This window comes from Myodes glareolus, chromosome 2 (assembly GCF_982192425.1).
Source record: "Myodes glareolus chromosome 2, mMyoGla1.1, whole genome shotgun sequence".
NCBI classification, from domain to species: Eukaryota; Metazoa; Chordata; class Mammalia; order Rodentia; family Cricetidae; genus Myodes; species Myodes glareolus.
The window spans coordinates 131,909,201-131,933,280 of NC_142027.1; the positions used below are offsets into that span (position 1 = coordinate 131,909,201).

General features: G+C 50.8%; 1 protein-coding gene across 3 annotated transcripts in view; it reads left to right on the forward strand.

Moving 5' to 3' along the window:
• The first annotated feature begins 2,717 nt into the window (after window positions 1-2,717).
• Acacb (acetyl-CoA carboxylase beta) overlaps window positions 2,718-24,080 on the forward strand; it is a 102,826-nt gene continuing 81,463 nt past the window's right edge. For 2 of the 3 annotated variants that reach the window (XM_087903722.1, XM_087903724.1), the window contains exons 1-3: window positions 2,718-2,877; window positions 3,144-3,264; window positions 19,662-20,304. In XM_087903722.1, the coding sequence (XP_087759848.1) occupies window positions 19,670-20,304 (635 nt within the window). In that variant the 5' untranslated portion in view covers window positions 2,718-2,877; window positions 3,144-3,264; window positions 19,662-19,669. Of the gene's footprint in view, window positions 2,878-3,143; window positions 3,265-10,638; window positions 10,792-19,661; window positions 20,305-24,080 lie in introns of those variants that run through there. The other variant, XM_087903723.1, reaches the window with a different exon arrangement.

A 24,080-nucleotide genomic window follows, 5' to 3' on the forward strand; every position in this document is an offset into this window, starting at 1 on the left:
TGGAGAGGTGGCTAAGTAGTAAAGAGCACTGGCTGTCCTTGCAGGAGGACCTGAGTTTTATACTCCAGCTATACACGTGCACAGATACACATGCAGGTGAAACACTCAGCCTTAGGGTTACTATGCTATGATATACTAGAAGTCACGTGGGGAAGAAAAGATTTGCTTCATCTTACACTTCCAGGGAAATCAGGGCAAGAATGTGGATGCAGGAACTGATGGGGAGACCACGAGGGATTGCTGCTTAGTATCTTGCTCAGCTTGCTTTATAGCATCCAGGACCACAAGCCCAGGGGAGCCACCACACACAGTGTGCTGAACTGGGCCTTCTGTATCAGTCATTAAGAAAATGCACGACACTAGCTGGGTGGTGGTACTTGCCTTTAGTCCCAGCACTTTAGAGCTGGCATATCTCTTGAGTTTGAGGCCAGCCTGGTCTACAGAGCTAGTTTCAGGACAGCCAGGACTACACAGAGAAACCTTGTCTCAACCAAGTTGAAGTTGCTGTGAGATTGCGACCCCTGTAGGGGTCAAACAACCCTTTCACAGGGGCTGTATCAGATATTTACAAACTTTTTTGTTGTTTTTGAGACTGGGTTCTCTAGCTTTGCAGCCTGTCCCAGAACTCGCTTTGTAGACCAGGTTGGCCTCAAACTCACAAAGATCTACCTATCTCTGCCTCCCAAGTGCTGGGATTAAAGGTGTGTACCACCACCCGGCAGATATTTACAACAGCAACGAACATAATTCTATGGTTGGAGTCTCCACAACATGAGGAACTGTATTAAAGGGTCAGAGCATCAGGAAGGTTGAGAACCACTGGCTTAGACTGAGGTAGGAAGATCTGGAGTTTGATACCAGCCTGGGCTTCATAGCAGGGCTGTCTCAACAGTAAAAGATGAATAATATAATAGCAAATAGATGTGGAAATGTAATAGAACATTCTGGAAGGTGAAATGGTAGAGTTTCCTCTACCCCACACTGGCCTTGAACTCACGGCAATCCTCCTGCCTCAACTTCCCAAGTTCAGGAATATAGGTGTGGGACACCACGCCTGAGCATCTTAAAGGATGTGTGACCCTCCCAACTCTGCCCCCTGCAAAGACACAAGTTAATCAGATACAACAAAAGCCTCATGAGGTGCATGTAGTAGTTTTGGGGGAATTCCACATTGCAGGTGTGTTCTTTAGTACTGTACAAAAGTAAACAATGGGGTGGGCAGGGCAGGTTTAAATGTTTACATTTGCAGCGTCTAGTCTTGGAACCACTAGGGTCTTGAGAGAAACAGCCAAGGACACAGTATGTAAAGGCGCTAGTGAGGCTGTGTAAATGGCGTGAATTTCATATGGCTTTCGGGTGTCCAGTAGCTTCCTCCTCAACATGTTAGTGTAGACACTGCCTGCCTGGCACAGCTCGCTGACCCTTGTATGAGGATGCATGTAAATCAGTCCACACAGCCAGGTAGCAGAGGCCCCTCTGCAGCACAGTATAGGAGGCCTGAGAAGACCTGCCTGAAAAAAATGGTTACTGTCACCTCCCTCTGGGGCTAGGAAGTCAGTTATGCAAATGTCATCCTGGGAACCCCAAGTTATAAAGTAATTGTGTGAAAGTTCATCCCCTGGTTTTGGCCTGAGCCCAGAAGGGCAAAGTTGACGGAGTTGTTGGTGAGTTCTCCGCTCTGAACGCCAGGCCCTCTTCAGTCCTCTCCTGGAATAGTCTCGGGCTCCAGTGGAGAAGCAGAATTTGGGTATGTATGTGATACTAGCAGCTTTCCAGCCTTCCAAAACTTTATGATGGATGGGGGTAACCGAGAGACACTTGAGTTAGCCCAAGTCAACTTGAGGACACCTATCCCGCCCCACCCCTTCCCAATCAAGCCGAGCAAATGGAGATGTCTCTGTAGATTGAACTCACGTTAGCCTGGTGACAAAGCTGGATAATCTCGTCACTCAACCCCCTGCCTAGATCATAATTGCAAGGTCCCTGGGAGAGAAGGGAAGAGTGCTGGGTAGAGCACCTGGGCCCTTGGAAAAGGGCCGGCAAGTCAGCAAGAGCTGTGTTGCTTACTGCATCCTCAGCAGGAGAAGGGATGTATTTGGTGGGCTTGTCTGAAATGCCTTAAGTCACTCAGCTCTCCAGAAGATGCACTTTCCAGGGAACCTCTTTGGTGATCATGTGAGCTCCGCTAACAGTTTGGGAATGAGGCTAGGCTACTGTGCTAGTCCTGGGCTTCACCCTCCATTCCCAGCTGTGTGCTTATGGTGCAGGTCTACACTGCAGCTCAAGAGGACAGGAGTTAAAGTTTGCTTCCTGCCCCAAAGCCTGTTGGAGACACCCCCCCCCCCAAAAAAAAAAAAAACAACAGTGAATGTTGACTTTTCCTAGCTGGAAAATAAGCCCACAAGTGAAGTAGCCCAGGCAGGGTGGCAGGTGTCCCAGGAGTGGCCAAAACCCTCCTGTACTGACTCCGTGCGCCTCACTGGCCTTACAGCATAGCGCAGCCATGGGGACAGAATTTGAGACCCTATACTACTGTCCCCCTTCGTCTGAGCACAGTGCTGCCATGTGGCTTCTTGTCTTCTGCCAGTTCCAGTTGGGACCTGGAGGTGACCTTTGGCCCGCATGTCTCAGAACACCCTGTGACTTCAGCATGGGCCGGCTTCCTCTGTTCTGCTCAGCCCTCTCCCGAGCCAGCCAATCCCGAATAAGGCAGCCTTGTTTTTTAATCCTCACATCCCAAGAAAAGTTAGAAATATTTCCTGAGCAGGACACGATTGCAGAGGGTCCCCCTGAAACTGTGTTGGGGAGGGCTACCAGGCCATCTTTGGGTGTCTTTTCCTCTCTCGCTCACCGTGTGTGGACTCACTTCTGTCACAGGTCAGAGTCACCTCCCCCTGTTGCTTGTGACACTTTGGGCTTTAGCTGGCTCTTGTTTAAGTCCCTAGGAATTTGGAAATAAAATGATCTGTGGGGTTGAGGGGTGGACCAGTTCCCCGGGGAGCGCAGCCCAGGACAAGGCTGCAGTTTCCTTTTCCTCCCTGCATGGGTCAGCCTGGTCATTCAGTCAGAGCCTTGAAGGTTAAATGCTCTGGGGGATATTTTTAAACAGTAGGGGCTGGTTAATCTAAAAGTGACCTTTGCAGACACAGCGGTGAGCTGCCAGCAGCTTAGATCCCGGCCTCATCCAACAAGGAGCTTGAAAAATGTCACCGCGAATACACAGCTGGGAAGCTATGGCGAAAGCAAGGCCAAGATGGCAAAGCAGTAAGTGAGCCCACCCCTCCCCAGGGTCAGGACCTCAAAGCCAGTCAGCCTCCAAGAGATGGTGTGTGTGGTATGCGCGTGCACAGTGTAGTGTTGGCCCCAGACAAAAGCAGCCACTTGGGGTTTTAGGGGACACTGAGGGAGCTGGTGAACAGTTTGTTATAATGATTCTATACTCTCATGCAGTGCCTGCCTCTTTCCCATGCTATTGCATTACAGTTATTTTAAACTATAAATGGACTTACATATAGGGGGGTGGTCATCTCATCTGCTCCAGGACAGGGTAATTCCTGAGACTCAGCATTATCTTTCGTTGTGTCTTGGGTTGGTGTTTGTTTTTCCAGGACATTCTGGAACTTGCCGAGTCATCCAGACTGGCCTTGAACTCACTGCAGCCCTCCTGCTTCTCCAGTCTTCAGTGGAGTCCTAACTGCAGGCCTGGCTCTTGCTTTGTCCGTGACTTCCAGCAGAAGCCCCGGGAAGGCGTTGTGGGTGTGTTTGTCCCTATATAGGAGCTGCACAAGCCACCTCGTGTTTCTGTCGGGTTTCAGTCCAATGCAGAAGTGACGACGGCCTTAGACAGTTTTTAGGTCGTGCAGGGATATGGGCGTGTTAGTATTTTGAAATGGAGGTGGTCTCCAGATCTTCCTCTAATAGAATCTTGGCTATCTTTTGTTCTAACACTGTCTCTGAATTATGAGTCAGGAGTTTCGCTTCCAAGTTGGGCCCATGTGTCCCTAGTGGAGTGTGGGAGCAGCAGCCAGGAAGGGCACGCATTCCGCGTTCTGTTCTCTTCAGCTGTTGCACTGACTGTGGCAGGAGTGGGGCGAGGTGGGGAGACGGCTCCCGGCGGCCGGCTTGTGCGCCTTCATTCTCGGAACCCAGGGCTGCTGTCAGGGAACCCAGCAGAGCAGTCCAGGTAGCTGAGGGACTGATTGCCGTGGCAGAATGAGCAGGGTGCTCAGGGGAAGCCACGGGTGTGATTTATTGCAGTCCCCAGGTCTGAACGCCAAGCTGCAGAGAATTTCCATGATGGCTCAGGTCATTTGAGTGGTGGATGGTAAAGGTCTCACCCGGGTCCCCCTGCCTCTGCCCTGCTCTGTAGCCTCTTAGCCACTCACGTCTGTGCCTGGTCTATGGGAGCAGCCATTCTCTAGGAAAGGCCTCTTTAGTTTTCCCAAGGGTGGTATCAGTCTTTTTTTCTCTTCCTTGAATATTTTTTTTACATTTATTTATTTGCACAAATGCAGAGCATCAGTTGGTTCTCCCCTCCCACCATGTGGGGTCAGAGGGCTCAACCTAGGTCATCAGGTATGGCAGCAGCAAGTGCCGTTCTTTACCTGCTGAGCCTCACTCATTGGCCCTCACTCAATCTTGTAAAGTGAAGTGGTATTGAAGGTATAATCCTGAGCTCTTCTCTGTAAATTTCAGTATTAGGATTGTCCAGTGTAGGACTTGCCGTCACCTAACTGGAAGGCCTTCCTTACTCTTGCGAGGGAAGATTGGTCTCATGCTTACCCTTCCATCAGGGTGGGGCAGTGGGTGAGCAAGGTGGAGCCAGGCTGTGGACCAGTCTGGGACCCACATTGTCCCTAGGAGCACAGAGCCTTGGAGGCTGGACCGCAGAGTCCGTCACTGTGGGACACCCTCAGGGACCCTGCATGACGCAGCTTGGCAGAGGTGAGGACCCTCTGCAGGTTCTGGGAAATGGGTGAGGCATGGGTGGGAGCGCTCATTCTTCTAGCCTTCCAGCTGAGCCAGGCAGGGAGAACAGAGTGGAATGAGATGAACTGCAGGCTGTGCTGTTGTACTCAGCTAGCTCAGTCCCAGCTCTCCTACCTTCTGGGGACATTGCTACCCATGCAGATCCATGATCCGATACCTTAGTTTCTCTGTATTCCGAAAGAAATTAGAAAGCAGAAACCAATAAAGGAAATACTTACCGTTTGGCAGACTAGCAAGAGAAAGCAGCCATTTTCCAGTGGGCGCGTGCCAGCCTTGCAACTGACAGAAGTTAGAAGGATCCATTGATTTTGCTATGATGCTGCAGCCTATTCTTCCCTGGGGGTGGGGAGGACGCCTGGGCCTCCCATGTCCTCGAGCACCAGGACATGAGGTCAGAGTTTCTGTGGCTGTTTAAGGGGGAATAAAAGCAGCTCGTGAAGTCGCAGTCAGCGCTCCATGCCATCTGCAGGTCTTGGTCGCATCTTGAGTATCTGCTCTGTCCCTCGGAGTTTACTGAATTTGCGACCTGCAAAATAATTTATTTTCAAAGTTGCGTTTCAAGTATCTTGGTGGAAAGGGGCTGGGCAGAGGCCATCAGCCAGGAGTTCTATAGTGAAGAAGCATGCCCAGGTTTGAGCCTTGTCTGGTCTCACGGAGCTTACCCTCCAGTCCAGGAGATCCATATACCTGGGACCAGCCAGGCAAGCCTGACCATCTGATCTTCATCCCCAGAAGTCACAGTGAGAGGAGAGAAATGACTCCTGGAGGTGGCCTGATCTTCTCACGCGTGCCACACACACACATGCGTGTGTGTCACACACAGAAGTGTTTTTGAAAGTCTATTTTCAGAATAATGGGTCATGGGAACCATCTTTTGCATGACGCTGATCTCTGGGAAGATGGGATGCGTTTTGACCCTCTGCTGGCATGGAAAGCTCTGGAGCCTCCTTGGTTTTACTCAGGACAAGATTTAGCTTTTTCCATGTATGTTTCTCCCCCGCCGCTTCTTCCAAGTGGGGAGGCCTTAGTATCTTAGGTGCTGGCATACCTGTGAATTTCTTCTGAGGTTGCTTGTTTTTGAGATCGGGCCTTACTGTGTAACTCAGGCTGGCCTATTGGAGTTCCCTCCTGCCCCCTCCTCTGGAGTGCTTGGGATTACTACCACACCCAGTTAATTGTGACTCCTCTGTGCACAATGGACCAGACTGGAAAAAGGGAGATGGGCTACAGGCTTGTGCAATGGCCCTAGGGCTCATGGCTGCTTGAACTTGATCTTAGATTGTATGCTTAGCCTGGTGCCTGGAACGCTGGTGAGCCCAGTTAGTGTCAGCCAGCTTTCCTGCCATCCGCCTTCCTCGTGTACATGAGAAAAGCAAGATTTAGGAGCTTGGCAAGAGCTCAGGATTGCGCTTGAGCCCTTCAGGCCGTGAGCCTCCAGGCGCACCGTGCAATGTGTCGTCCAGTGTTTGTTTGTTTGATTGATTGATTGATTGATTGATTTGAGACTCTCTGGCGTGGCCTAGGCTATAACTCAGGCTTACACGTACCAGAGGCTGGCACTGGGCTCCTGCTCCCGCCTCCTCTACATGCAATGGCTGGGATTATAGGCCTGTGCACCATGCCTGCCCGGTTCTTTTTTTTTTTTTTTTTATGCTTTCATTAAACAAATTAGGGAGGCACCCACGCCACAGTGTGTGCGCCTGTAGGTCAGAAGACGACCCAGGAAAGGTAATTCTCTCCTTCCACCATGTGGGCTCCAAGGATGGAACTCGGGTCTGTCAGGCGTGGCAGTCCCTACTTTTATCTGCTAAACCATTTCATCAGTCCAGGTTTTTGTGTTTTTGACACAGACCCTGCCCCCTCAGTGGGGCCACCCTGCTCCCACTTGGTGAGGTAGAAGAGAGGTTCCAGCTGGACTTCCGGGACCTGGATCCCACATCACCGATCTCGCCAAGCTGAAGTGGCCTTAGGAGCTGCTCTCAATGCGCTTGGACCCACACCACCTCCCAGCCCTCCCGAGCCCCATTGCCATCCTCACGACAGCTAGGTCAGTGCAGGAAGGCCGCAGCATGGGTGTGCAACAGATAGTCAGTGTTGAATCTGCCTGGCCGGCAGCGGTGCAGAGCTCCGACCACAGGAGGCGGATCTAGAGCGGCTTTCGGTTTTGCATCTGGAAATGGCAAGCTGGGGAACATACTGTTCCTTCTCAGGGAGGCCATTCGCCTGGGGCTCAGTTCACACCAACACTGCCACCTCAGTTTCTGAGGCTGGTGGGAAAGCCCCCTCTGGCGTCTGGAGGTTACTCCACTACACCAGGCGTGTGTTGTAATAGTCCAGCCCCAGGAGCTGCTTGGGGGAGGCCTCAACCGGCACCCTTGGTAGAAGAGATGTTCCAGCTGATACCAGGTAAAGCAAAGGGTGAGATTTCCCAAGGGCAGCCAGCACTACTCGAGGAGCGGTGTGACTGTGGTCATGAACTAAGCAGTTCACCCTAGTGAGCTCCATCACCCAGCAGGCTGGTGAGGTTGCTCCTGTCATTGTCCCTGTTTTGCAGATGGGGAAGTTAAGGCTCCCATTAACTATCTTACAGCTTCAAGTTCAGAGAGGCTCTCCTGGCACTAACTGGACACCTGTCGTGTGCTGGGCACTGTGGTTGTGCCTTTCTAAGCCAGCACTCCCAGAGTGCCCTGTCGTGCCCTGAGATGTTCATATTGAGACACACCAGCTTTTCTCAGGTGTGTTTTTCACTCTGACGTTCTGACATCTCCAAAGCTGTGCATGCCGCATGCCCCAGCGCCTAGTGGACATGGCACCAGCCATGTACCTGCCAATTACCTGCTTGTCCTCGGCCTGGCAGCTGGGCTTCTGGAGACCCATTCTCTGGCATGTGCCTACTTCTTTTTCTGCTGCTTGTGGTTTGTTTTCCTTTGAGGACACGGACAAGGCCCCCACCCTAAAGCCCAAGCTGGCTTCAAGCATGCTGCAGTCTTCGTGGCTCTGCCACATCAGAAGCACCATCCTTAGCTTCTCCTTAGCCAGCTGAGTTACTGAATCCACAGCCTGCTCCCTCGACATGTTAAGTCGTCCATGTGCCTCTGAGCTGTGTGACTACAGGCAGCTGCGGTTAGCGGGGCCTTTCAGGGGCTGGGGAGACAGCACGCGCTGCTCTTTAGAGGAGCTTGGTTCCCAGCGCTGCTGGTTCCCAGCGCCCCACAGCAGGCAGCAGCAGCAGCGCCCCGCAGCAGGCAGCAGCAGCAGCAGCGCCCCACAACAGGGAGCAGCTTCCTGGAACTTCAGCTCCGGGAGCCTGATGTCCTCTTCTGGTCTTCACAGGCAAAGGCATTCATGTGCATAAACTTATGCATAGCTAGACACATACACAGAGTAAACATAAATTATCTCCAAAAAATAAAAACCCAGCTTTTTGAACTAGGTGTGATGGTGCATGCCTGTAATCTCAGTGCATGGGAGGCTGAGGAAGGAGCCTGGCTATACTGGCTCCCCCACCCTCCAAAAAAAAAAAATAAAAATAAAACCAGAAAAGTCCACACATGGTAGTCCATACTTTTAATTCCAGTATGCAGCACCAGAGATAGGCAGATCTCTGTGAGTTCAAAACTAGCCTGTTGTACATAGCAAGTTCTGGCAAGTTCTGGGCTCCATAATGAAATACTATCTCAAAAAAAAAAAAAAAGCTTTTCTTTATTTGAACAGAACACTCCTGTCTCCCTAAAGCCCTTTCCAGGAAAGCCTGAACTGTGGGACTGTTCTGTGTCTGTCCCTGAGGTAACAGAACAGATTAACGTAACCCACAGGTCTAGGAAGCAACAGTACGCCCTGAAGGACTTCCTTCTGAAACGAGACGGCTAATTTTTTAATTGCGTCTGTTCAGTTAGTTTTTGTGTATATGTGTATACGTGTGGTCTGACTGCTACACGCCATTTCATGGGTGTGATGGTCACGACAACATCTTGCGACAGTTATTTCTCTCCGTTTGTAGTGTGGGTCTTCAGGCTTGGCAGCCAAGCCACCTTTCCAGCCTTGGGACGCAGCTTTGCCATGTAGCCCAGGCTGCCCTCTTCCCTTTCCTGCTCGGGTCCTGAGATTGCAGGCCAACAGCACACTTGATCAGACAGTACTTCCTGCTCTCATGACCTGGGCCTTCCTTAGGGTTCAGGAGGAGAGCACCCCACATGCGAATCAGAGAGTGAGGGCTGGGTACTCAGACTCTTGAGTGAGGCCACCAGGGGCCAGAGGGATTGGCCAGGCCTCGGTTTTCTCTTCCATAGGAGGGAACCAGGAAGTGGTGACTTTCATAGAGCAGAGGCACAAGGACATGAGGCCATGCGGGAAGCCCCAGCGCTGTGACTGTCCTCCCTGCCCAGTGGCCTTAGAGATGCAAGTTAACTCTATGCCACATTGGGAATGGCTGCTCCTCACCACACTCCCCAGCATTCTCAGTTTCATTGTCCCCGTGGATTGTGTTTCTAACCCTTCTCTCTCCCAGTAACCTGAAAAGTGGTCTGGATCTCAGCAGCCCCCATCCCTGGGCCAGGGAGCAGATGGAATGTTGGTGCAACTTAGGGCCCAGAACCTCCTTACTTTGGCAAAAGCACCCAGGTTGTGTTGCCCCCAGCAGCTCATTGCTGGCAGATCAGACATCTCAAGAGTCCTGGGGTGCCTTGGTGTGGGGGTTTTTCTGTCTGGGCTGGCCCATCTCTTATGAGTGGCCTACTGCCTGAGTAGAACAGGTAGGTGCCCATGAGCCCACCATAAGCCTGTTTCTTTCCATTCGTGGAGTGGGGTGCTCACAGTCAAAGCTGTCAACCTTGTTCTGTTTGGGAGAGCCACGAGGATTGACACAAAGTGATTAAACAGGCTTTGTCGATTCTCACAGAAATCCTGCAAGGTGGCTTTTCTAGATGCGGGACACTGTGGTTCAGAATGAGGTCAAACTCTGGCCAGGACAATGCTGTCTGAGTGCCAAGCATCCTCCTCTGCCCCCGGCTCTCCGAGTGCAGGTGGCATGTGGCCGATGCGTGACATCAGGCTTCTGTTTACTCGGGTACAAGGCAAGCTGGACACCATGTCATCTTACATCAGGTTGCAAATGGGACCGGCTTTGGAGAAATACTGTGGCCTGTGAGACCCTTGTCCCCACAGGCAGGAGTACAGATCAGCCATCCCCAGGGGCAGTGTTTTGTATCCTGGTAACTACGGTTGGCTTTATGCCATTGTCCTGGCAGCTGGGAGTCCTTGGTCACCCACTTTCTATCCTGGGACGTTTTCCACAGTGTCCAGTGTGGCCCATCGCAGGAAAATGCTGAGCCTTCCCTTCCTCTCCAGGCAGGTGTCGGAGGGCTGAGGACAAGAGCTGCACCTGTATTCTTGCCCACCGGGCACCACCTGTCCTGGCTGTGGGAGTATTTAAGATAGACTCCAGAGAACCAGGCTTGGGCAAGGAGAAAGATTGCGTGAACGCAAAGTAGGCTTAAGTACAGGAATGTGGCAAGCCAAGGGGAGGTGGTCCTCTGTGCTGGCAAGCCCAGATCCCGGAGAGAGGCAGGTGAGGACCGTGAGGACCGAGCCTGGTGGCAGAAGAGGGTGTGCTGGTGCACTGCAGAGAATTCCAACCCCACTCTGCCTTGGGGCACGGGCCAAGCCCCTCCCCTGTGGCCTGATACAGCACACCACAGCCTCCTACTGAAAGGTGATACTTTGGAGGCTGGGTTCCCTTAGTCACCCTGTGGGCACTTGTGAGACTAGATGAGAATGGAGCTGGTGGCGGTGTCCCCAGTGTCGGTAAGTGGCCCTAACTACTCGGGAGCTAAACTGGGTGGGAGGAGGAAAAGCCCAAGTATAGATGGGGGCTGCGGGACGCTGACATGCTGTCCCTCCAAGACCGTGCAGAGACAGGGTGAAAGTGTTGGGTTTTTTCTTTTTGCAGGGGGCGGGGGTGGAAAGCAATCATACCCTCCACCTGCTGCAGTGTGGTGCTGGCTGCTGGCCAGCACTTGCTGGAGTCCAGCAGCTTCCTGCATCGGTCACAGGAGGTTTGTGGCTCAGGCACCAGACTGCTGTTACTTAGGTTTGAATTGCAAGAAATAAAAATAAGCTTAGGGGTGTGACTTAGAGGTTGAGCATTTGTCTCACTCAGGCAAGGTTCTGGGTTCTAGTCTAGCCCTGGGGAGAAAAGAAACTAAATAGAACCTTGGACGGGCATCCAGTTTGGGGGTCAGCTGTGTCAGTTCACGGGAGGGCAACCACTTGGGGGACAGATGCTTGCTCGGGGCCCTCCTCCCGTCCCTGTTGTCCACTCTAGACCCTGAGCTTTGAAAACTCAGATCACTTCCCAGTGGCAACCGTTAGCTGAGACTTTGGTCTGCCGTCCCTTCTTAAAGGCACATGACCAGCACAACTTGGAGTGCCCTAGGACATATGGTGATTATTTGTATCCCTGTGTTGAGAGGGGACGTGTGGGTGACAGGCCAGAGTTTGAGATAAGCCGAGAGACTGAGCTGCTCTGAGCCTCAGGTGTCCACACTCTAAAGTAGAAGTCGGGTAAGGGCAGGCTTGTGCAACCACACTGCTCTGGGATCGGAGGGATCCACTGAGGAGCCCTGAAGGCCCTAGGCAGGCACACGTGTGTTTGTGTGTGTGTGTAAACTGAGTGTGTGAGGACATGCCTTTCTGAGAGCAACTCCCGAGCAAGGGGGAAGCTCTGCGTTTTGTAGGGGGGGTGAGGGACAGGCCCAGAGGGAGTCTTGGCAGCTTTATCAAAGTTCCCCTGTTATACTCACTCCTGTTCCTGAGACCTCTGGGTCCTATGCTGTGATAAACAAACAGGAAGGAAGGAAGGAAGGAAGGAAGGAAGGAAGGAAGGAAGGAAGGAAGGAAGGAAGGAAGGAAGGAAAGGAAGGAAGGAAGGAAGGAAGGAAGGAAGGAAGGAAGGAAGGAAGAAAGAAAGAAAGGAAGAAAGAAAGAGAAAAGGGCGGTGCATACTTTTAATCCTAGCATTTGGGAGGCAGAGGCAGATGGATCTCTGTGAGTTTGAGACCATCCTGATCTACATGGTGTGAGTTCCAGGACTTGGCCAAGCTTGGTGTTAGAATCACAGCTTCCCATCAGAGCAGGGCTGACACGGAGTGAGAGGAGAGTCCCGGGAAGCGTTGCCTTTCCTCTTCATCAGTTTCCAGGTCTGAGTGTGGTCCACTTCCTGTGGACACAGCGAGACCCGTCACCAGCCACCACTGTGTCTGCCTGCCTGGGTTTGTTTTCCATGGTAACAAAGTGCCTGATGCTTGATACTATTTTTTTTAAAAAAAAGAGGTTTATTTAACTCAAAGTTCTGGAGATCTAAGAGCATGCTTGGCTTCTGTTTGGCTCTGGTTAGGGCCTTCTAGTGACTTCACAGTGTGGCAGATGGCATCCTGATGGGACACATGAATATGGTGAGGCCGGACAGTGAGGGATTCAGGAGCCAAGCTCACTCTTTATGGCATCTGAGCCCCACAAAGCCCCCAAGGCACCTGGAGGCCAGCACCAGTCCTTTCTGTAGTCTGCGTCTCCATGATGGATTAGCTTGTACTGGCTGCACCTCTTAAAGGTCCTGTCCTCACCAACATCATTCCAACTGCAGACAAGCTCCCCAGCACATGACCCTTTAGGGGCACAGCATAGTCACAGTCCCAGGCCACTGTCTGTCACGTGGGAAAGGCAACAAGCATTTCCTAAGCAGGTTCCATGGAGTTTGCATTGCACAAAGCGTACGCTGTGTCCCAGGCTTCCCAGTGGGAATGAGCACAGAGTGCGTCATCAGATCACCAGAGGTCGCTCCATCCGGGTGTTTTTCTTTCCATCACGCTTTTCCCTCAGCAACAATTTAAATGGTTTTCACACGCTTTCTGTTTCTAACGGCACTATTTCATACGTGTGGAACTTGCCTGGATCAGGGTCTCTCCCTGGCTCCCCTTCCCTCTGAGGTGGTGACATCAGCTTGTGTCCTTTGCTCATTTTCTTTGCTGCAGGTGCGCTTGCAGAAACCAGACCTCTACAGTGCTCAGTTCATGCCATTGCTTGGCGCTCAGTGTGTGCATGGGTTTATTTATCCAGTGCCGTTATTAAACACCAACTACATGCCAGGCACAATGATCTACAAGCCACCTTGTTGGCAAAAAATGGTGAAGATATCTTTCATCTTAATCTGTGTCTACAGGTCTTGGCGAAGGTGGACTGAGCCCTGGGGGAAAAGGAATGGGGAGAGAGCAGGGCTGTGTGGTTGTGAGGGTGCTTGAGTGTGCAGGCAGCAGGGTGTGTGAAATGGGAGTGGCCTCTCTGCAGAAGGGCCCTTGACCCCATCACACCCTCCTGCCTGAGGAACCTGTTGGGCCTCTGAGGGTGCCAGGGTTGCTTCTGCAACCTTTTGGAAAGCTGTCAGTGAACAGAGAGAACTTCTCCTAAAGGACTTGTGAAACGCTTTCAGGACCTTCCTTGCTGCTGTTTTATCGCCCTCTTGTGATAATTTATCAAGGGTAAGAGAGAAGCAACCCCCAGCCAGGCCTGTGGTCACACACCTTTAATCCCAGCGCTCTGGAGGCAAAGGTGGATCTCTGTGAGTTCAAGGCCAGCTTGATCTCCTGAGTTCCAGGACATTCAGGCTCTGTGGAGACACACACACACACACACACACACACACACACACACACACACACACAGAGGAAGTGTGGCCTCAGAAGTTTCTCACTCAGCATCCAGAAGCAAGAGGGAGCCATATGGGGTGGGGTATAAGCATTAGAAAGACTGGTACTCACCCCAGGGCATATTTGGACTCTCATGATACATTTCTTAATTTCTGGAGGCATTCTAAAACTTTGAAATTACATTTATGGATTTGTGTGTTCATGTATGTAGGCATGTGCTTGCCACAGCATTTGTGTGGAAGTCATAGGACAACTTGTGAAATCAGTTTCCTCCTTCTATTACGTGGGCCCTGGGGATTGAACTCCGGTCATCTCAGATTTGGCAGCAGTCACCTTTAGCTGTGGAACCATCTTACTGGCCCTGGAGACATTTTTGGTTGTCCCAACGGAGGGAGCTGATGCTACTGTTGTCTGTCGGGCAGAGCAAGGGTGCATTCTGTAAAGCACAAGAGGGCCTCGTGGAAACTATCTCAAATGTCAATGGCACGAGAGTCCCATGCAGTGGGGTGGGGGATGGACTTCGGCATCAGGAAGGAGCCTGGAGTGCCTGTTTCCGGTTTTCCTGAGATCTACCTAACAGTGGCCTTGCTAGATCTCCTGATAATTTGGTGTTGTGACTTGCTCTTTGTTTTATGTATTTGAGATAGCGTCAGCCCAGGTGGGTTAGCCTCCAGCTCACCTTAGCTGAGAATGACCTTCAACTTTCAATTTCTCATCCTCCTGCCTCCACCTCTCCCTTACTGGCAAGATGGGCTTGCAGCTCATGCCATGCCTAGCACTGTGTTCTTTTTCTGGTTTTTTTTTTTGTTAGGCAGGGTCTCTCTGTGTAGTCCTAGGTGTCCTGGACCAGGTTGGCCTCGAACTCACAGATTCACCGGCTTCTGCCCGTGTCACCAATCCCGGCTTTGCACACCATTCTTTTTATGGACCCACTCCATACTGTCTTCCTCAGCATTTGCTCTGTGTTAGTTAACTTCCCAGCAGCAGCGGGCAGCGCCCCTCCCCCACACTTGTTATTTTGCCCCATTGCTATAAGGAATGGTTTGGGCTCAACATTTTGGAGATTCCGGCCCAACATCGAGTGTCCCACTTGCTTTGTCGGCATATGGAAGGTTCCGGTCCGACATCGAGTGTCCCTGTTGTTGCAGGCCTTACTTTGGTTTATTCTCCTGCTGTTTTAAGGTATGGGTCTATTGTAAGGCCTCCTGCTCTGGCACTGGGCCCCATTCCCAGCCCACTGTCGGCCTCTGACAAGGCAGGGCGTCATATCAGAGCACATGGAGCTCGCAATGGCGCAAACTGCTCACCTCCGCCAGGGAGAAGTGAGAGGAAGTGCTGGCCTTCAAGGGCATGCCCCGGACCCAGTGACTCCATAGGCCCTACCTCCTGGGAACCCCACACTCTGAGGAGCACCACACTGGGTCCAAAACGATTGCACGGGCTCATGTGGGCGCCTGTCTTTCTGTTAGGACCATCTTACTGGATTTTTAAAATTATTTATTTTTTATTACTTATTTATTTTTATGTATGGGTATATTATCTTCATATATGTCTTATGCTACATGAGTGTCTGGTGCTCACAGAGGCCAGAAAAGGGTGTTGGATCCCCTGGATCTGGAGTTACAGACAGTTTGTGAGCTGCCATGTTGTTGCTGGGAACTGAACTTGGGTCCTTAGAAGAGCAGCCTTAATCTCTGAGTCATCTCCCGAGTTCTCACTGTGGTTATATTTGATGTGTGTGTGTGTGTGTGTGTGTGTGTGTGTGTGTGTATGCACACCTACGTGCAGTGCTTATGGAGGCCAGAAGGGTGGTGTTTGCCCCCCCCCACAGAGCTGAAGTTACAGGCAGCTGTGATCTGTCTGATAGCAGCGTGGGACCTGAACTTGGGTTCCCTGCAGGCGCGGTGTGGTGGTTTGAATGAGCATGGCTCCCATAGACTCATAGATTGAATATTTGGTTCCCAGTTTTGGATGGTTTAGAAAGGATGAGGAAGTGTAGCCTTGTTAGAGGAGGTGTGTCTCTGCAGGTGGGCTTTGGAGTGTCAGAAGCCAAGGCCAGGCCCAGCCTCGCTCTCTCAGCTTCCCACACTTGGAGCAGGTGTGAGCTCTCAGCTACTGCCCAGGGCCACGCCTGCTCCCCTGCAGATGGACCCGCAGCTAAAACTGTAACCAGCCCCAATTAAATGCTTTCTCTCATCAACTGCCCCAATCATGGTGTCTCCTCACAGCTGTAGAACCGTGACTGAAGCAAAGAGCAGGTGTTCTCGCTGCTGAGCTGGCTCCAGCACAAGGCCGGGTATCTGATGTTCTCCCCCTTGGAAAACATCTCAAGTCCACTTTCAGGTGCATTGTCTTCCTTGTTGTTGAGTTGTAGGCGCCCTTTATATATTCTGGACCCTTATTCTCATCAGAATATGGTTTTCAAACATTCCTCCCATTTTGTGAATTATCTTTCCAATTTCCCAATGGTGTGCCGAGATTTACAAAGTTTGGGGGTTTGTCTTATTTTATCTTTATGTTTATTTGGGACAGGGTTTCACTATACAGCTTAAATTGACCTTGAACTCACAGTCCTTGAGGCAAAGGCAATGGCACGGTGAGTAAAGTATTTGCCATGTCAGCACCCATATGAACAAGACTGGTTGCCATGGCACCTGCCTTACCTCCAGCAGGTGGGAGCACAGGTGGGATTTGTAGGGCAAGCTGGTTGGCCAGAAGCTCTAGGTTCTATCTATGAGGTGGGGTATATAGGTTCAGTATATAAGGTGGAGAGTGATTGTGTGTCAGCCTCCGGGCTCCACAAACACGTGCATATGAATACACGAGTACCCGGGCACACATGCACACACACATGCCAAAATCAGTCCTTTGCTTTCAGCCTCCCCTGTGCACACATTACAGGCATCTGGGCTTTTTTTTTTCACAAAAGGTTTTAATTTTTAGAATGACATTTGTTTACCTGCGAGTGTGTGGAGGTCAGAGGAAGTCGGCAGATGGCCTGATCTCTGCTTCCGCCGTGTGGGTTTGGGGACTTGAACTCATCTTATCGGGCTTGATGGCGGCAACTTTTCTTGCTGAGCGGTCCTGCCCAGCCCGAATTTAAAAAAAAAATTGATGAAGTCAAGTTTATCAATTTTTAATGTTGCTCATACCTTTGAGCCATAACTAAGAATCCATCATCAAACCCACCTCATGAAGGTTTGTGAATTTTCTAGATTTCCTAGGTTAAGGCCTTTGGCCCACTGAGTTGATTCTGATGCTACCCAGGGGTCCGGCCTCATTTATCTGCATGTGATGGACAGACTGTTCCAGCAGCAGGCTGCCGCGGCTCCTCTTGATTGCCTCGTCACAGGCGTGGCTCTGTCTGAATCTCACCTCTCTGCCCTGTATCCCCGCATCAGTACCACAGTTCACCAAAGCTCCAGTCATTTGTTTTGTTGGTCCTGGGGGCGTCAAACCTGGGGCTTCATGCATGCCACATGAGCCCCTGCTGCCGAACTGTCTCCCCGACCCTGGAGGAAGTTTAGAAAGTTTGATTTGGGGCTGGAGAGATGGCTCAGAGGTTAGGAGCACTGGCTGCTCTTCCAGAGGTCCTGAGTTCAATTCCCAGCAACCACATGGTGGTTCACGGTCATCTGTAGTGAGATCTGGTGCCCTCTTCTGGCCTGCAGGCATACATGGAAAAAATGTTGTATATAAATAAATTAATTAATTTAAAAAAAAAGAAAGTTTGATTTGGAGAAAAAGAAGTTTTGAGGCAGGGTTTTATAGAGTCCAAGCTGGCATCCAAGTCTCCATGTGGCCAGTGACTGTCCTGAACTTCTGATCCTTGTTCCTCCACCTTCCACTTGCTACGATTCCAGACCTGTGCTGCCTTATGCCATTGTACACAGTCCTAGGGACCGAACCCAGGGTCTCGTGCATGCTAGCCAGACACACTACCCATGAGCCCCATCCTCAGCCCATTGTTCTTTGAAGCATTATTTTGCCAGTGGGCCCCCTTGTGGTTTTACATCCATTCACGCATCACGGTGGGCGGGGAGGCTGCCTCAGCAACAGTGAGTGTTCTAGCCCTTCAGCATGTGTGCTAGTCTGTGGACGCAAGCCTTCTGGAGCTCGTGTCCGCACACACGCCTTCCACCGCCTTGGATACACTTGTTCCCATGTATTTTGTTCTTTTGATGTCATTGTAAATTGGATCTCAGCTTGCTGGTGTGAGGAACACGGTAAATTCAGGGATGCTGACTTTTGGTCCTCCAGATTAAACTTACTCCCCCAGTGCTCGGTTTCCCTCTGCCGTCATCCTACTTCCGATCCCCGGATCTCTGGGACCTCTGTCTGTGTGGGCAAACCCTCTGCACATAGCCTGTGTTTCTGTGTAGGTCCTTGTGTAGGTGCCTGCTCGGCTAGAACCGGACACGTGTCTTTCCCAGTCTCCTCGCTGGTCTTTGGGGGCGTGTCATTGTTATTTTAAGGCCCCATCCTGTTTCTGGTTCCCTATTTTTCTTATTCAGCCGGGGAAAGGTGTTGGATTTATCAGTTTTTGTGTGTGTCAGTTGAGACGACCATGACTTTGACATTGAGTCACTCTTGACTTGCTTTTCTTTAAAAAGAAACTTGACGACCTTAAAAGAAAATCAAACCCGAGTTTGTTCCTGACCCAGACCTCCTTGCCAATGGTGCAGAGATCCAACTGCCAAGTGGTCATGAGGTCCACGCATGGCTCCCACATTTCCAGGAAAACCTAAGAACATTTTCCATTTCCCTAAAGAATGTTGTGTGGAAATCACAAAAGAAGACGCTGTGTGGACGCTACAGGCCTGAGCTGGGCATCCTGATTTTGTAGTGTTTCTGACATAGCCATGACAGCGTTGGTCCGTCTAGTTCTTCTTTGGGGGAGTTTGGGGACCCCAAGGCTGCACGCCTGCTGGGCGAGCACCCGCTCCTCAGCTACAGCCCTAGCCAGCAGATTGGCTTCAGAGATGTCACGGCATGTACAAGCCATGATTTTAGGAGATTTCTCTGTGTGTGCATGACTGACCTGCCTGTAGAAGTCAGAAGATGACTTTCCTGGGAGTTAGATTTTGTTGTTGTTGTTGTTGGAGACAGGGTTTCTCTCACAGAGGTCTTGCCGCTGCCTCCTGAGCATTGGGATGAAAGGTGTGCACCACCACTGCCCAGCCCACCTGTAGTTTTTTTGTTTGTTTGTTAGATTTATTTATTATGTATACAGTGTTCTGTCTGCATGTATGCCACCAGACCAGAAGAGGGCACCAGACCTCATTACAGATGGCTGTGAGCCACCATGTGGTTGCTGGGAATTGAACTCAGGACCTCTGGAAGAGCAGGCAGTGATCTTAACCACTGAGCCATTTCTCCAGCCCCCCACTTGTTGTTTTTTGAGGCAGTGTCTCTCTGATTTTTTTCCATTGTGCTGTCGGACCTGCATGTTTCTGAATGACTCTCCCGTCTCCCCTCTCGTCTCGCCACATGAGCCCTGGGATTACAGGTGTGCCACCGCGGCCAGTTTTTCTCATGGCCTCTGGGGATTAAACGCAGATCTTCCGGCTTACATAGCTACCACTTTTACTCGCCAATCTCCCTGACTCCAAATCCCACATTTTTAAAGGATATTTCCTTCAGACAGTAATTATCTGCTCGTCAGAGGGCAGAGCTCTGAGAGGAAGAACTGGGGTTAGAATCAGAATCCTAATGGAGTCATCCCACACATGCTTGCTCAGTCAGCAGCATACACTGTACTGCAGACCCCAGGGCCGGCTCGGTCCTCAGCATACACTGTACTCCAGACCCCAGGGCCGGCTCAGTCTGCAGCACAGACAACTGTACTCCAGACCCCAGGGCCGGCTCGGTCCACAGCACACATTTTGTAGGAGCCCTAATACCTTTGCCCCACTGCTGCATTAGGAGAGAAATCTGTTGGTTGTAACTGTAAGCTCTCTCTTCTCTTGGCAGTTGTCTGAATGGTCTTGCTTCTCTTTTTAACCTGCCTGGTTTTCTCCTGCCTGACATTTTCCTGGTTAAAACTCTGGGGAACAGTGACAGACTTCAAGCCACTCACCAGCAGGAAGATGGAAGCGAGCCTTCTTTCAAGCGAGGAGTCAGACAGCTCAGTGGAGCCCCTGCAAAAACATGGCGACTGCAGCAAGCTGGACCCTCTGGACCAGGAGGAGCCAGCCTCCCACAGAGGCCCCAGAGATGCTAGTTATCAGAGGAACTCCCTGCCACCCTCACACCAGAAACCTCCCAGAAATCCGTCTTCCAATGACACCTGGCCCTCCCCAGAACTCCAAACCAACGAGACAGCAGCCCAAGGCCCAGAAGTCCCAGGCACCAGTGGTTTATCCTCTCCAGTCAGGCCTCCAGGCCAGCAAGCCAAACCCCCCTCCAGAGAGGACAAGAAACAGGCACATATCAAGAGACAGCTGATGACCAACTTCATCCTGGGCTCCTTCGATGACAACTCCTCTGATGAGGACCCCAGTGCTGGTTCCTTCAGGGATTCTCCCCGGAAAGGGAGCAGGCCCAGCCTGGGCACCCTGTCTCTGGAGGCTGTGCCAAACTCAAGTGACCCTGAGTCCCATGCACCCACTATGAGGTAATGCACCTTCTCTTCATACTGGGAGTTGGGAGGAACTTAGAGGGACGTTCGTATCCTTGATTTGCAGTGGGATTTGCATCCTTCCCCAGTACCTCCCTCTTATCTGCCAATACCTGAGGGTAGCTATGTGGAAGAGCAGAAGGCAAGGCCTGACTTCTTAGCTTCCTGTTCTTTCCTTTCAGACTCACTAATTGTGCACCTTCTCTGTGCTCCTGCTGTGTGCACCTGTTGCGTGTTCCTGCTGTGTATTGCGTGCACCTGCTGCGTGCACCTGCTGCGTACTCCTGCTGTGTGCACCTGCTGTGGGCCCAAGGGCCCCATGCCAGCAAAGTGGCTTTCTAGAGCTCTCAGCCCAGCTGGGAAAGAGGAGCCTGTGGGTAACTAGTTACCAGTTAAAGAACCCCAGGTGGAAGCTGGGTGGTGGTGGTGCATGCCTTTAATCCCAGAACTTAGAGGCAGAGGCAGGTGGATTTTTCTATGGGTTTGAGGCCAGCCTGGTCTACAGAGTGAGTTCCAGGACAGCCGAGGCTACACAGAGAAACCCTGTCTTAGACAACGGGCAACAGGGGGGATAGGAGAGAAAGAGGGAGAGAGAGAGAGAGAGAGAGAGAGAGAGAGAGAGAGAGAGAGAGAGAAGCTCATTGGTTCTGAGAAGTCCAGGAGTAGAAACAGGGCCTGCCACCTACCCAGTGGGGGCCTTGCCTCGCATCCTAATATGGCAGAGGTATCTATCACATGAGGAGACCGGCTAAAATGTCAGCTCAAGTCCCACTTTCTCTTCTTATAAAGCCATTAATGCCATCATGAGGTGGGAGTCACATCCTCATGCCCTTGTCCGATCTTAATTCCCCAAGGCCCTGTCTCCAGATATGAATTCAGCATATGAATTTGGACGTCTTCAACGTGAGACTTTTCAGAGGAATATACTCACATCGCAGCAGCTGCTAGCTGGTCTCCTAAAATCTTGGGATACCCATTTTCTGTGGAAGGATAGATACACAGACTAGAGGTTTCGCTGATTGTCTTGGCTTTTTCCCATTGCAAACACAGCTAGTGAAGACCTGGGTGTCTGCCCAGGGCTCTGCCCTTCTGTGAGAATCATGGCGGAAATGACGTGTCTGTGGCCTCTTGTGGCTTCTGACCAAGCCCTCAGGCTCCAGCACTGCTGCAGGAGCCAATTTCTAGACGGGCTTCTTCCGGCCAGGCCGTAGTAGCAGGCGGAAGCTCCTTTCCTTCCTACCACGTACTCACCTTCCTTGAGCCTCCTCCTTGGCTCTTTGCTCCTTCTACACTAAAGGCTCATTGTTCCCACCAGGGCCCGCCATCCCTTCTTTTGTTTGTCAAAACAGGGTTTCTTTGTGTGACTCTGGCTGTCCTGGAAATCGCTCTACAGACCAGACTGGCCTTGAACTCACAGAGTTACTCCTGCGGCCGCCCCCCCCCCCCTTTCTGAGTCCTGGGATTAAAGGCCTGTGGTGACCACGCGGTTTGGGACTTGCACTTTCACTGGCTGTTACTATCCTAGAATTCTTGGTGACACCGAGGACAGACTGGCCTCCTCCTTTTCATCTTTGTAAGGAGTCCTGTTACCCAGCGCTCCCTGTCCCTGACCCGCCTTTAGTTTCTGTAGTCTCGCTCCTAGTTTCTTTTCAGCCCACTCTGCATGCTGTTTCCACAACCTCAGCTGTGCCTGCTATGTCTTTATCTGCTTCTGTGTGTGGCCTCTCTCCTGCACTGGGAAGCAAGTCTCTGCTGAGTACAGGGTCTGTCTTTGCTCACCGCCCAGCCCAGCACTGGCTAACGGGAGCCTCTGAATATTTGCCAAATGCATGGACAAAATCAGTGATGTGTGCTCTCTACAGACAAAATCTACATTCTGGGGCATGCAAAAATACAAATGTGGAAACTGATGATGGATGGTTGGTGTGTTGGATCCAGGGGTTCGCGCAAAGATGGGGACAGACCACCAAAGTCTAAAAAACCAGAAGCAAACTTTATTCCAGAAACCAGATGCAAATTTAAAAAAAAAATAAAAAAAACCACCATAGGACACAGAAGCTTATCAGCTAGCTGAGACCACAGCTAGAGATGGTGTCTATTAGGCTGTGGCCAAAGGCCGGTTTCTAAGTAGGGACACCAAACATTAGGTCTGAATTTTTATGATCTTGTCCTGACCAGTGGGCCAGTCAACGGAGACCCTAAGTGGGGGAGTTACATCAATGGGTAACTAGGCAGCAATCATGAAATATGTTTCAGATGAGATTACAGTGAAAGTCACTAATTGCAAGAAAACAGATGTCTTTAGCAATTAGTTAGAAAAAGGGACTGCCAGTAATATCAGAGGGTTAATAAATTAGAATAATTGGTTCTTAGGCTGGGAACTTAGAAGATAGAAGAAAGTTTTTTTTTGTTTTTTTTTGTTTGTTTGTTTTGTTTTGTTTTGTTTTCGAGACAGGGTTTTTCTGTAGCTTTGGAGCCTGTTCTGGAACTAGCTCTTGTAGACCAGGCTGGCCTCAAACTCACAGAGATCCGCCTGCCCCTGCCTCCCAAGTGCTGGGATTAAAGGCGTGTACCACTACCACCCAGCGAGAAGAAAGTTCTTCACACTATCTCAAGGTAAAACTCAGATACAGACTGCCACACTTTACAGCCTCCTTTATCAGAGCTCCTTAGTCAAACCGGTGTTTCTACCTTGTCCACTGTCTCTCCTGGTTCCTCCAGGCAGTGTATACTGAAGCCCTGTGCCTTCCCTTTAATGGTGCCAGTTTCCCATAACAGAGATAGTGCCTAACCCAGAGGTCACATATCTCTGTCTCCTAAAGGTTAACTCAGTTCATATCTGTCGTTTATCAAGGATGGCCAGGACACTGCTCTCAGTTTGCAGAGAGAAGCTCCGGCCTTGTAAATAGAGCTAAGGGTTGTAAAGCGAAATAACCCACTGTTAATAGTTAATCCTCAAGCTGCTGAGAAAGCTGCTGACAGTCTGTGCTCATTCTCCTAGGCTTACAACTTTATATTGATTCCTACATTTCTATCTTTGGAATCTACATTTTTATATTCTTATTCTTGGACTCTTCAGGTGGATCAACGGATAGATAGGTAGATGGATAGATAGGTAGATGGATGAACTGGATGGATGAGTAGATGGGTGGGGGATGGAAGGCTGAATGGGTGCTTAGATAGATAGATGGATATATGTAGGCTGATAGCCGAATAGATGGATGGGTGGTGACTACACAGAAGAATGAGTAGATGAAGGATGGATGAGGGGATGGCTAGGGGAATAGAGTGATGGAAGAATATGTTGATGGATACTGATACTCTTTGGCCCTTTTCTGGACTTGTTTGGTCGTCAAGGGTTCAAATTCTCCCATAACTCATAGAAACAGAGCCAATAAGCACATCGTGTGGTGTGTTAAAACAGTTGCTCACAGTCTCGGAAATGCAGGTCAGAAACCCGGATGCAGTGTAACCCTTCCTGCCAACTATGTACCCGGAGGCTTGGTGCACAGTGGACCTGGTGTAAGATACCTGGGTTCAAAACTGCCACTGTCCCCTGTCCTCCTAACAGGGACACGCTGTGATATTGACTGCATGCTGGGGTGGATTAGGTGGGATAGGATGGGGCTCAGGGTTAGGACACTGCGGTGCTGAGTATAAAGCTATGAAAGCGGACTCTCTCCATTGGTGCTGAGCTGTCTTATCTGCAGGCTTCCCTCCCTGTGCTGAAATATCAGTGTGATAACACGGAGAACACAATTTAGCCTTTCTAA